The 13,560-nt window shown below is 48.5% G+C and overlaps 1 protein-coding gene across 4 annotated transcripts in view; it reads right to left on the bottom strand.

Moving 5' to 3' along the window:
* PPP4R1 (protein phosphatase 4 regulatory subunit 1) overlaps window positions 1-13,560 on the bottom strand; it is a 51,887-nt gene that overhangs the window by 2,564 nt on the left and 35,763 nt on the right. For all 4 annotated transcript variants that reach the window (XM_055126803.1, XM_055126805.1, XM_055126804.1 and 1 more), the window contains 7 exons: window positions 10,524-10,696; window positions 9,200-9,295; window positions 5,793-5,978; window positions 4,936-5,097; window positions 3,317-3,417; window positions 629-749; window positions 411-545 (listed from right to left, as the gene is read on the bottom strand). In XM_055126803.1, coding sequence (XP_054982778.1) covers window positions 411-545; window positions 629-749; window positions 3,317-3,417; window positions 4,936-5,097; window positions 5,793-5,978; window positions 9,200-9,295; window positions 10,524-10,696 — 974 coding nt within the window. The remainder of the gene's footprint in view (window positions 1-410; window positions 546-628; window positions 750-3,316; window positions 3,418-4,935; window positions 5,098-5,792; window positions 5,979-9,199; window positions 9,296-10,523; window positions 10,697-13,560) is intronic.

The following is a 13,560-nucleotide window of genomic DNA, read 5'->3' as shown; positions in this document are numbered from 1 at the left end:
GGGAATGCAAAGCAAGAAGGACATCACGAAGTACACACACACACACACACACACACACACACACACACACACACACACACACGCGCGCGCGCAAACTGCACAGTCTGAGAGCTATGGAGACCTGGGGTGCTGCTGGCTTAGTCACCTTTCTGCACTGTGAGCCAGCCCTGACTGCCCCCTAGTGGACAGCACTGGGGATGGTTGCCTGAGAGCCCCTCAGGGAACCCTGAGCCAGAGGACACAGCCAGAGGGATGCTCTTTGCTGTGGTGCTGGGCTGGGCCCAGTTGTCCGCCGCGCACAGCAGGTGCTCCAGCGCTCTGGGCTCTGCTCCCTGGCTGCCAGTCCTGGACTTCAGGAGGGAGAGGCGGTGGCAGAAGGACAATGGCACAAATGAGGCACTCTTGCTTACCTGGCAAACGAAGACAAAGGCCTGCCGGCCAGACCACTTGGGACATCTGCCGAAGTTTTCCACCAGCTCATTGATGAGGTCCACTCCAAATGTGGGTGGTGTGGCCATGTGTAGCTTCTTCACCATCTCACTGACCTACGGCAGAAGAGAGAGGTGAGCAGGAACCTCCCCTCAGGCTCTACAAATGTGCCACTTGACAATGGAGGTCCAAAACATACCAACTTGTAGGAAATCCAACGAACAGAAGAAACTTTGTCTGCACAAAGATTCAGAGCAATGGGCCGCAAATAGTCATAAATGTCTCTGGGGCTATATAATTCTAGAAGCAAAATCAGCTGTCTGCAAGAGTGAATTAGAAAAATTAAATTGCATTACAAACAAAAAATATATAAGACTGGAAAACAGCCCAATAATCTAAATAATCTGTAATATTGGGCATGGACAACTTTTTTCCTTTTTTTGGTTTTTGGGCCATACCTAGAGATGCTCAGGGTTACTCCTGGCTCTGCACTCAGGAATTACTCCTCGCGGTGCTCAGGGGATGATACGGGATGCTGGGGATGAAACCCAGGTAGGTTGTGTGGAAGGCAAATGCCCAACTCACTATCCTACTGCTCCGGCCTGGGCACGGAGAACTTAACACCTTCCAGGAGCAGCTCCTTCCCGTGGCAGGTTAAGCAGATTGTGTGGGATCGAGTGTCTCTTGGGGCTTGAGCTGGAATCCAACCACAATCACTTGGAACCCATTTTCCCCGTAACCTTTGTTGAGAAATTACTGCAACCTGCATTTCTGAACCCACCAAGTCATGACTTGAACTCGACCGTTCCAGCACCCACCAGGCTCCTAAGACAGGTACACCTGGGGCAGGAATGACTTCTACCTGTGTTTATGTTTAAAAATCAGTTACAATCACAGGAAGTGAACTTACAAACATGACTTTAAATTCTGTAGCAATGATAAATGTAATTGTGGGTATGTGTGAACATAAACCTCCCGAGAGACACAAAATCACTGACTTTCTGACAGTATAAACTCCATGCACAGGCACTGGCCTCCCCCTGGACACCAGGGTCAGGAGGCAGAGGAGGCCTGGGTCTGGAGGATGGCTGGCCGGCAGTGGGCATGGGGTGGAAGCGTCCGCATCCCCTCAAGTCATTCTCTGAAGCAAAGTCCAACTGAGCTGCTGGTGACGGTGCAGGATGGTCTGTCTGCCAGGGGCACATCTCCCTGTTCCCAGGACAACTGGGAGCAAAGTGAAAAGTCCCTCAGCCTCAGGAGGGACAACCCAGTGTCTTGAGCTAAGAGCCCTCACCGACGCTGGCTTGGCTAGGGAGGGGCAGGAATTCTGACAACTCTGCACCCGGCCTCGTAGAGACTGATGCCGACTAAAGGAAGAGCGTCCACTCTCACTGTACAGAGGCTGGGGCGGGAGGCTTCAGGAGCGCAGGGGTACAGGGTGCTTGCCTTGCCTAACTGGTCCCCAAGAACTCCTGTGGAGGGTGATGACATTCTCGCTCACACCCGGGAGCCAGTGGCGGCATGGGGATGCGCAGAGCAAGTTTAGCTCAGCAAGTGTTTTTGGAGTGGAAAAAAGAAAAAACTTATCCCAGTAACGGTCTTATAAACATTTTAAAGTATCTGTAGTCAACAAGAGAAAAACATGCCCTAATCTCCTGTGATTAGAGCTGCATGTCAAATAATTAAGATTCTTGACACAGAAAGCAAAGTCTAGATTTGAACTTAATGCTCTGGCCACACGGATGACCTGGTTTGATCCCCGCCATTCCACAGGGTCCCCTAGGCCTCACCAGGAGTAATTCCTGAGCAGAGCCAGGAATAATCCCTGGGCACCAGACTGTGTGGCCCCAAACCCCCCACTCTTTACCCCTCTACACCCCCCAAAAAATTACCCCTCAGAGAGTTGGACTGTTAAGACTAAGCTTACCTGGGAGAGGGGCCCCGGTGCCAGCATAGCCACGGATGGCCCCAAAGCAGCCCCCCCAAAGCTGACAATAAATGTCCAAATAGAGTAAGACATGAACACTCAGCACAACTCACAGAAAAGAGGTAGAACAACCCAGATGAAAAAATAATATAATTGATAAATGAATTAATAACATATAATGGAGTACTATACATTTAAAATTAAAAAGTACTGATCAATGCTTAAGCATAAACGTACAATTTCAATTATATGAGAAGTCCGGAATAAGAACACACAGACACACCCTGGGTTACGCTAAGTGTGTTGAGGTGATGGAAGGTGCCAAGAGGCCGTTTGAAGGCCGAGCCTCTGGGTTTACGTCTAGAATGAGCTGTGATGGCCGCACACCTGTGATTACACTATCACCAGTGGCTAATATGTAATACTTCACCATTTTTAAAAAACGGAAAAGAAAGGGGGCACAGTGGGTAGGGCGTTTGCCTTGCATGTGGCCGACCCGGGTTCGATTCCCAGCATCCCATATGGTCCCCTGAGCACCGCCAGGAGTAATTCCTGAGTGCATGAGCCAGGAGTAACCCCTGTGCAATGCCGGGTGTGACCCAAAAAGAAAAAAAAAAAAGGGAAAAGAAAAACTAAGAAAATTCACTGCCGACAAGAAAGACATGACAAGAATTGTGAAACGAGTAAGAGATGGGGCTGGCGCTAACCCAGGGAGTGGGGCCTGCACGGCTAAGGTGGGCACCGGGAGCCCGAGCCAGCACTGAACCCCCAGCAGGGCGGGCCAAGGAGTGCCAGGAGGGTACTAGGTGTCTCCTCAGCACTGTGACGAGAGGCCCTCTCTTTCCCAAATTCAAGTGGGCGGTGGATGCCTGAGTCTCTACAAAGCAGTGAAGACATCCAGGAAAGATGACGCGAAGCAACTGTCCAAAACCCAGTCCCAGACCCTGCTGTTGGACTTACTCAGCCAGTTCAGCTCGAAAGCGCCAGTTTCTACTATTATCTGTCACCAGAAACTCCTGAAGCTGATAAAGGTATTCTCTTCTCTTATCAATATGGAGAAGCTGAAGGAAATTAAAAACAATTTACTAAAACAAGGCAAAGATTTTATCCTACTAGACGGTTTCAAACAATTACAGATGATAAAGTCAACTCCTGTAGAGGAGATGTGGAAGATGCATTTAAGTTTTTAGGCACTGGTAAACTAGTTTTTCCCTGAGAAACCTAACTTACTTTCACGCTGCTCGTTTCCTGTACCTGCAGTGCCCCGGGCAGAGGCTACTCGGCCCCTGGCACCGCATGCCTAACTGGTCCCCAAGAACTCCTGTGGAGGGTGATGACATTCTCGCTCACACCCGGGAGCCAGTGGCGGCATGGGGATGCGCAGAGCAAGTTTAGCTCAGCAAGTATTTTTGGAGTGGAAAAAAGAAAAAACTTATCCCAGTAATGGTCTTATAAACATTTTAAAGTATCTGTAGTCAACAAGAGAAAAACATGCCCTAATCTCCTGTGATTAGAGCTGCATGTCAAATAATTAAGATTCTTGACACAGAAAGCAAAGTCTAGATCTGAACTTAATGCTCTGGCCACACATCTTTATGGGTTAGATACTTTTATCTTTTTGGCCACACCCAGCAGTGCTCAAGGGTTACTCCTGGTAAGCTCAGGGGGCCATATGGGATACCAGGGATCAAACCCGGCTCAGCCGCAAGGCAAGTGCCCTCCCAGCTGTACCACCACTCCAGCCCCAGCACGTTTAGGTTTAAAATCCAACTCCTGATAATACTCTGAATCAAGGGGAAAACCCAGAAAGGTTTTAGACATTTTAATTCAGCCTGTGCAAATGTGACAGGGGCCTGCACTTCTGTGACCAGCAGAGGGATCAATGCTTTGGTAGCTCAAACTTTAGGGCTCTTAAGATCGCAGAGGAAGCAGTCTGTCCAGTCAGAGTCCTCCTCAGAGGGAGAGGGAAAGCGGAATTCCGTGCACAAGTGCCATAGAGACCTCCAGACTTTCACGGCATTGTTACATGCATTTAATTCCTGCAGTTTTGGGGGATGCCTCCCAAGCAGGCCGGGCAATTCAGGCACAAGAGTTAGCGCTTGGGCCAGTGCCATCAACTGAACTGGAGGCCCAGTGCATGCCGTGCTCTGACTACCTCAGAATTCTCTCAAGAACTAGCAATTTTGGGGGGGAGGGGGATTTGTACAGGGCAACTGCAGGGCTGGAGCCAGACCTAGAGCTCCTTCCGATGGCCAATAGGAGCCTGAGCACTGAGCTGGGAGTAGCCCTTATGCACTATGGTTCAACCACCCCCAAAATCAGTTGTAATTATGATCGAAAGCTTACAACCCAAATTTAACACAATTACTTTTAAACTAAAATGACACTCATTAAACTGATCTGAAAATGGGACTATTTCTTTTTAAAGTTACATCTCCCCAGTGATTCACGGCTATATATTTTAAATACAGACCATAAAGAAATCTGTATTAGATGCTTAGTGATAGCTGAAAATAAATTTCAGATCTACAGTGGCATTTTGGTATTTAAAATTTTATACAAAAGAAATTAAAACTTACTTTCAGAAAATCATGCAAGTGTTTAAGGATACCTATCCTGACTTCATCAAGGTCTTTTAAGAATCCATTGAAGATTGGAACCAGATCTGCAGCTGTCAGCTGATCTCCAAGGATGACTGCAAGCTCATGGATGGAGAAGGCGAGAGTCCTTCGAACCTTCCACTGCAGAGGAAAAAGAACTGCATTAATAAATATGAAGTACTTAGATTTACTTAGATGGGAGCAAATTTATATCTGGCTTAATCACACAAAAAATCAAACGGGATAGTAAGGAATAATAAACACCAGGCTTTACATGGCTATTATGTATTTTTAAAAACTTGCCAGGAGGCTGCAGGTCCCCGCAGACTAGCGCCACTTCCTTCCTGAGGTGGGGCAGGCGGTGGGCGGGGCGTGTGCTGTTCTCCGGGCAGCCCAGCTGCCACCACGCTCTTCCCAGCCCCATCCCCCACCTGGCTGCCCAGGTCACCTAAGGACTCTGAGGACAGGTGTCTGTCGCGGTTAGTCCTGGAAAGGAAACCCTCACGGAAATGTCCTCCCTCCCCCTCTGCGGTCGCGCGCCTGAAGACTGGGGTCGCCGACTCAGCTGTGGCGCTCACACACACCTGGGCACGGGCTGACAGAGACCCTCTCCCAGGCTGGGGCACTGGGGACCACAGACAGCAGCGAGCCAGGACGGTGGGCGACCAGACGCGAACCTGTCTGCCCTGGGGCTGTCTGGGCCAGCCCGGGCTCCAGCCGTTCACGGGAAAGCCGTGCTGTTGCTTTAACATTCTCTGGTACCGTTTCTCTGACTGTAGGCACTTGTTAGGAAGGGAACAGCGCCGTTTCCCATGCACATTCCGTGTCCTGCTCACCTGCATGTCTGAGGCCAGAGTCTCGTATGTCTCCCTCAGGCAGTGCCAGTTCTGCCTGCCCAGGGTCAGGGCCACGCCGGGCAGGCTGTATGCACAGTGCTTGGCGATCTCTGTGTCCACCGTCTGTGCACGGGAGGGGTCGGTCATCGATAAATACTGGTCTAACAGGTCCTGAGGGACAACATCCTAATGCAGGAGAGAAGGACAGCAATGCACTCCGAGGCACTGTAGCCTACATCAGGCAAGCTTTATTTTTATTTACTGGGGAGGTGAGGGGGCTACACCTGGCACTGTTCAGGGGCTCTGTCTGTATACTTTCAGAAGTGAGAGCTGGCAGTGCTCAGGACCACGTGTACGGTGCTAGAGACTGCCATGAGCAAGGCAAACACCTCACCTCCTGGACTCTGGCACAACAAACACCTTAACATATAAGCATATAACATGCCATCTCAAATAGTAGCACTGTAGCACTGTCATCCAGTTGCTTATCGATTTGCTTGAGCAGGCACCAGTAACGTCTCCATTGTGAAACTTGTTACAGTTTTTGGCATATCGAATATGCCACAGGTATCTCAAATAGTAAGGAAAAAAAAAATCAATCTCAAAATACCAACTTCCTAATCATGAAAATAGTTGAGAAAAACACGCTAAGGAAACACATATATAAATGAATAGAAACACACATAGGAGGAAATTAAAAACAATGTGTCTGACATGACAATAAATGGGGCAAAATAAGCATGTGTGCCATAAGCAACATTTGTTTTAACAGGAGACATTCCTGGCTGTGCTGGGGATATGACTCCAGGCCTTGGTCAGGCCCTGCTCTGATCAGGGTTTTTATTTTTTTTAAAAACCATCACTCTCAGGAGCTGGAGAGACAGCACAGTGGGGAGGGCGCTGGCCCCAAGGGCTGCTGACCGGGTGACCGGGACGCTATACCGGGCATCCCAGCAGCACCAGAAGGGATTTCTGAGTGCAGAGCAGGAGTTACTCTGAAGCACCGCTGGGTGTGGCCCAAACACTAAAAACAAAAACAACCCCCAAACCAAAACCCAATCAGTTTGAACTGCAGACTCCAAGTGTGAATGATGCAAGCTCTAAGCCCAGGGGCTGACTCACAGCCCGCCACCACTGGTCTCACCCACCTCATCACCAGGTACATGCTCAGCCTCACGGGGCCTCGGTTTCTGCCCCCACCACAACCTGGGTCCCTTGTCTTAGGTGGGGGCTGGTGCATCTGGGACACCACCACGGCCCACCACGGGCAAAGGTGGGTGTGGCCTGAGTGCACACGGTGATGCTGCTCGGGGCCACAGTGAGCTTCACTCTGGGCCTTCAGCGGAGGGCACTGGCCACTGGCCACCGCTGGGCTCACAGGCTGCAGCGCCAACATGGACGCCACAGGCAGAGGCAGAGCTCTCTTCGACCTTTGGGGGGACAGAGCCCCCGAGCCAGGCCAGGACATGCCAATACCGCTGCACTGGTCTGCCAGGCCAGAGGCCCAAGGGAAGAAGCCACTGCCTTCAGGGAGAAACTATGCAGTTACCTACACAAATGTAAGTGTGTGCATACACACACAAAGACACACACACACACACACACACACGAGATACATATAAACCACTTGTATAAGTATGAGAAATAAACTTGGAATTCAACTTCATGAAATGACATAATCTATATATTTACTTGAAACATGTGTCCAAGTGGAGAAAACACTAAGAACACTGATTCCATTTTTAAACTATTTGTTTTGGGGCTACACCCTGCAGAGCTCTGGGGTCACTCCTGGCAGTGCTCGGGGGGCTTTGTGTGGTGCTGGTGACTGAAGCAGGTCAGCTGTGTGCAATGCCAAGAGCCTTAGTGCCTGTGTCTCTCTCTGGCTCCCCAGCTCCATTTTTAACTAACAGAAGAAATCAAGAAGGACCACACCAAAGCTTGAAGCAAACAACATGCTCAGATCAGGAGGATAAATGTAGCAGTTTACGACATCACGATCTAACTAAAGCTATCAGCACCTACGGAACTACTGGGTATAGCCCCTCCTCATCATGGAGTACAACACAGCACATATTTTCCAAAAAAGAAAAGAGAAGAAAAAAAAGAAAGTATAAACGATCACATACTAACACTCCTGTAGAAAGATTTTTCCAACAGATACAGAATGATTTCTTCTTCTTTTTTTTAAAAGTTATTTATTTTATTGAATCACCATGTGGAAAGTTACAAAGTTCTCAGGCTTATGTCTCAGTTATACAATACTCAAACACCCATCCCTTCACCAGTGCCCATATTCCACCACCAAAAACCCCACTATACCTCCCACCCCCTGCCCCCCCACCTGCCTGCGTAACTGATAAATTTCACTTCATTTTACCTTGATTACATTCCATATTTCAACACAAAACTCACTATTGTTGTTAGAGTTTTTCCCCAAAAAAGACAGCCCTACTGCCAAGGAAGCATTTGATAATTAGTTTTCCACTGCTGAAGAAACATACTAGGAGGCGTGAACAAATGGCGGAGGCCCCCGAAGGGGTTCAGAGAACTGGGCGGTCCGGGAGAGGACAGAAAGGGCAAACACTTTTTTTGTGGAGTTGGTGTTGGAACCGGGAACCCACACAACCTTGTCACAGACAATACTGCAAATCATACTGTCTCAAAATTTGAAAGGAAACAGTTTTCTTCCCAAGTTTAAAATCCCTGAAATTGGTATATGATGTGTTACTGATGGCACTAAACAATGGGTCGGAATCATTTCTCACTGCTATATTTCTGAACTCCAGCTATACGCAGTTTTGGGTTGGTGGATACTCCTGGTCGTGCTGGGGGCCGACCCGAGGGCCCTACGTGCAGAGATTGCATTCCCACCCGAGCGCCCCCTCCCTGGTAGGAAAATCAACTGGTACTCTTGGCCACGTGTAGGTCTAGTGAAAGATGGAGAGCGGACCACATGTTAATGGACCCGCAAAAAGAGAAATTCAGAAGCAACCTTGACGTGTGACTACTTGGGAAACAGGAGCTGGCGGGGAGAGTTCTGCCCAGCCTCGCCCCCTCGCCGTCTCCTCCTGCCTCCCGCCACAGCCTCGCATACTCCCCAGTCCCAATGTGACTTTCCTTCTTTCTGTTTTGTTTTCACTTCTGGGCCACGCCAGCAGCGCACAGAGGCCACTCCTGGCTTCGTGCTTGGACTCGAGGTCCCTCCCGGAAGGCGGGAGGCCGAGTGTGCAGCCTGGGAAGTAGGGCCGGGGCCCAGGGGGGCTTCTCCCAGAGAGAAAGAGAGACTGGTTTGAACTTGCACAAACAACAGAATGAGACCCCACCGCATGTCAGGGCCAGACCTGGTGAGAAACAGGATTAAAGCAGACGGTACCCACACAGGCAAGACAGTGCTGGGCACTTACTTGTACTTTCGATCTCCTCTCCTCATCAGGGCTAAAGCTGCTATTGGTGCTCAAGTCTGAATCGTTATGAATATAGCGAAGAGTGGAGTCCATATTCTGTTAGGAAAAAATAGAAACTTAGAGAGCTTGTCTGGCTTTATGTTTCCCTCACTGAGCTATCTTAACTAAGTTACTTACCTTCTGAGAGTGCCAAGACACACAAGCACACATAAAGTCTACTTTTTTCTCTTAAAAGTTTATAAACATACACAATTTTTACTAACTTCTGCTGACTATATCAAACCTGAACAGGCTACTAAATGAATTCCAGAATGAAAGTGAATTTCAGAATGAATGTAATTAAAAAGTAAATTTAGGATTAATTTTGAAATTGCTTGCAAAAGTATTTAGAGGGTGCTTTAGTGAACTATTTTGGAGGCAAGGGGTGTCATATGCAATTTTCCTTAATTATTAGTATTCTTAATTATTAATTTCTAGTTTCATAAGTTTTCTCTTTTGAGAGTCCAAAAGAAAAATAAAGCACTTTTTAAAACGCAGGTAAATCACAGTATTCAAACTGCCAATGACATTAAGTTGTCAAGATTTCATTATGAAGCACTGAAGCATTTACACAAAACTTGAAAAGACCCGACCTCTAACTTCTCTAACAGGAAATGAGAGAAACCCCCTTTCGAAAGGACCTTCTCGCCAGCCCGCCGTGCGTGGGGCGCCCTCTCTGCTGAAGCAACTCTCATCCCCTGCTCCTGGCCGCCAGCGCTACATACTCCCTGCTTATGTACAGAGGGGGAAGGACTAGGGGCCCTGAGCGTCGCTGGCTTGTTGGGCTGCAGCAGGGACTCAGGGAGGCTGATACAGAACAGCTCCAAGGACACGGCAGAGACGATTCGGGAACAGTACCCACCCTCACTCTCCAGACTCCAGATAATGCCACTGGCCCTCCGCAACTTGGCCTCAAGTCCCGATCTTCCGCTCAGAATACTGTGTTGCTTGCTGCAGTGAAATGGTCCAATCAGAAACAAAGCACCTCTCCGAAAAGAAAAGGGAAGAGTTAATTATTCTTGACAAAGGGCTTTGTCTCCAGTAAGACTATTTCACTGCAGGGAGCTACATTCACATAGAGGCTACTCTAGGCTTGTCATGTAGACAGGACTGGGCTCCTCTTGTCCAAGCACTTCTAATGGGACAGAGTCACAGAGACAGGACGTGGTGAGAGGGAGCACTGAGGACACCAGCGAGTGACTACAGTGGCCGGCTATGACACTATCCCCAGCGGAAGGTCCGAGGCGCAGCTCTCGAGGGACTGGCGCTGGGCCGAGTGCATTACCTCCACGGCATCGCTGATCAAAGGCACGGAGGAGTCGTGATCCAGCTGGCAGTCGGGTAGCTCATCGGCGACCAGCTCATCGGGCGTGTCCCCTCTCTGTTCTGCGTCGCTGGCCTCGTCATGGGCATCCAGGCTGGAAACACGCAGCGCGGCCGAGAGCACGTCCACTTGTGCTGGGGGCAGAACAGGAGAGGCGGTGAGCAGCGGCCCTGCTGGGCAGCAATGCCACTGTGGCCAATCATTAGTCCTCTGAGAGGAAAAGGAGAAAGCAACGTGCTTTCACGAGATTAAAGATGTTTATCCACTACTGTACATTATTCGGCGTTAGTAAGAGGAGAATTCTATCTAGTTTAGGCGGGACCCCCAATTGATTAAGAGTCAATTTCAGAGTAAGTGAACTATGTTTTGGTAGTGCGTGAAGCAAACTGACAAGGCTTACTTACTAAGCTATTTTAGCAGAGGAGCGCCACACAAACCCTGCCAATATAAAACAACGGTAATTACAAAGATTTTTGTTGCAGTTAAATTTTTTAATATCTCAGACTTTAACCCAGTTTTGCTGCATTTCATTCTAAATGTGAAATTAGTGATCTGTCCCAAACATCAAACTCCAATGACTCATGTTGCTTGCAACAAACAAATGACCACTGGACTCTAGCACACAGCAGATATCTATGTTTTGAATTGCACCTTCTTTATAAAAGGAATTAAAACCAATGAAAAGCATCCCTCTACTCTCCCAAATAAGAAATTTTGCAAGATACAAGTGCTTAGCATAACTTCGAGTAATGATCTATCTGGGCGCTGAACACAGTAACTTCAATTTATTTAAATTTTGTTTTTATTTTGGGGCCATACCTGACAGTGCTCAGGGGTTACTCCTGCCTGTGCGCTCAGGGATCACTTCTGGCAGGGCTTGAGGGACCATCTGGGATGCTGGGGACTGAACCCGGTCTGGCCACATGCCAGGCAAATGCCCTCCCCACCCAACTCTCTGCTCCCTTAATTTTAATTTGTACAAAACTTAGGAAGTTGTCCCCACTGTACTTAAGAATGTAAAGCAACCAGTGACCAACTATTGAGATATGCTGTCACTATGCTACAGCACTGATAAATTTAATAAGTCTACTACATTATATTAGGTATATATCTATAGAATTTTAGAGAATGAGGTCTTCTTTGATTAGATTATTTGCTAAATTAAGTAAATCTAAGGTATTTAATCATGAAAAATCAACAATATGAAAGTCATCCTCGTCCTTCGTAGAATTTCGGCCTCAACATAAACAAGGGTCTTAATCATTTAGCTCCTCCTGTTAAGTTCCCCAAATTAAATTCGAATAGTAGTAAAAGAGAACGTACAATGCATGTGGGCTAAAATATTTTGTTCCCATAAAATGCATTGGGAGGGGTTTGTGTGGAAGTTCCCTATTAAGCTCAACGCCTCCTGTGCATCCGTCACGCCCTGCTGAGCTGGCAGGCGGCTCCTAGGATCCTCGGCGCATCACACATGTGCAGGAGCACCCCGCAAAGAAAAGGGTCCAATCTGCTTGCTGGGTCTGAGTTGGAAAGAAATTAATCTGTGAATCTGGGCAGTTCCTCCTTTTGCTATGTGTGATGTAGCCATGATAAATCAAGCTGCTGCAACAATTCAACGAAGTCATTGTTCAAGTTCAATCTTATTAGCCACCAGTGACCCCAACTGCCTGGGATTTGGAAACTGAATGATGCCGGAAACACCTCCACTGTCCTAGTATCTGGAATGGAGACACCTTCTCCCCTTTTTGGCCTTTTCGGCATTCCATATAAAGTCTCTTCTCTTTGTATCAATCTAGACCCCGAAAATACAACACAACACACACACACATACACACACACACACACACACACACACACACACACACACACACACACACTCCGATACAAAAACCCATAAGAAAAACATCACTACGTTGAGGATGGTAAAAGGTAAATGAGCAAAATTCTAAAGCAAAGAAGCCTTCGAAGCTGAGAGCGCCTATGGGTGAGAGAGCTCCTTGGGACATGCGCCCCAGAGAGAGCGTGTGGTGCAGGTCTGTGAAACGGAACCAAAGGGAACCCGGACCCGCGAGCAGGTGCTCTGAAATGGCTAAGGCCATTTCAATGTTGTTCAACGTTGGCACTGCATGCCCTGCCCCTCCCTGCTGGGCATTGCGGAGACCGGCCACTATGCTGAAAGGTTCCTCTGGAGACAGGGACTCACCCTGGAGAATGGCTCCCGGGAGCCGGGAGCGCAGCTCGGCGGGGCAGCACTGCTCTGCGCTTGTGAGGCCTGGATTGGATCCCAAGCACGATCCCAAAAAAGGGGAGGGAAAAAAGCTTCCCAAAGATCTGTCCAAAACAAGGGGAAAGACCTACAAACAACACAATTTAGTCTCTGATCAAAAAACTTTCCAATCTGGGTTAAATGTCAACCTTCTGAAGGGACCACCAAGTAAAGGGTGCTAGGAGGGCCCGCTCGGGATGGGAGATGTGGGCTGAAAGTAGACTATAGACCGAACATGATGGCCACGTAATACCTCTACTGCAAACCACAACACCCGAAAGGAGAGAGAGAGAGCAAAAGGGAATGCCCTGCCATGGAGGCAGGGCAGGGTGGGGGTAGGGGGGTAGGGTGGGGATGATGGGAGGGATGCTGGGACCATTGGTGGTGGTGAATGGGCACTGCTGGAGGGATGGGCACTCGACCACTGTATGACTGAAACACAAGCACGAAAGTTTGTAAGCCTGGAACTGTACCTCACGGTGACTCACTAATAAAAAATTTTTTTAAATTGTCGATCTTCTGAAAGGGTTATTTTGGGATCAGGGAAACAGCCCAGAGGAAAGGGCTGGAACACACGGTTTATAGGCAGAAGCAGCAGGTCTGATTCCCTGTACCCTATGGCCCTCTCCCTGCCAAATAAATTTAAAAGCAGTCATTTGTCAGGGCTGGGGTGAGCTCAGAGACAGCATGCTCATCGTGCACTCGGTCCCCCAGCACTAACGGGCGGGGACT

The sequence above is a fragment of the Sorex araneus genome, chromosome 2, assembly GCF_027595985.1.
Source record: "Sorex araneus isolate mSorAra2 chromosome 2, mSorAra2.pri, whole genome shotgun sequence".
In the NCBI taxonomy this organism is placed as follows: domain Eukaryota; kingdom Metazoa; phylum Chordata; class Mammalia; order Eulipotyphla; family Soricidae; genus Sorex; species Sorex araneus.
Note: the sequence above shows the minus strand (reverse complement) of the source record. Positions and strands in the feature narration are given on the sequence as shown.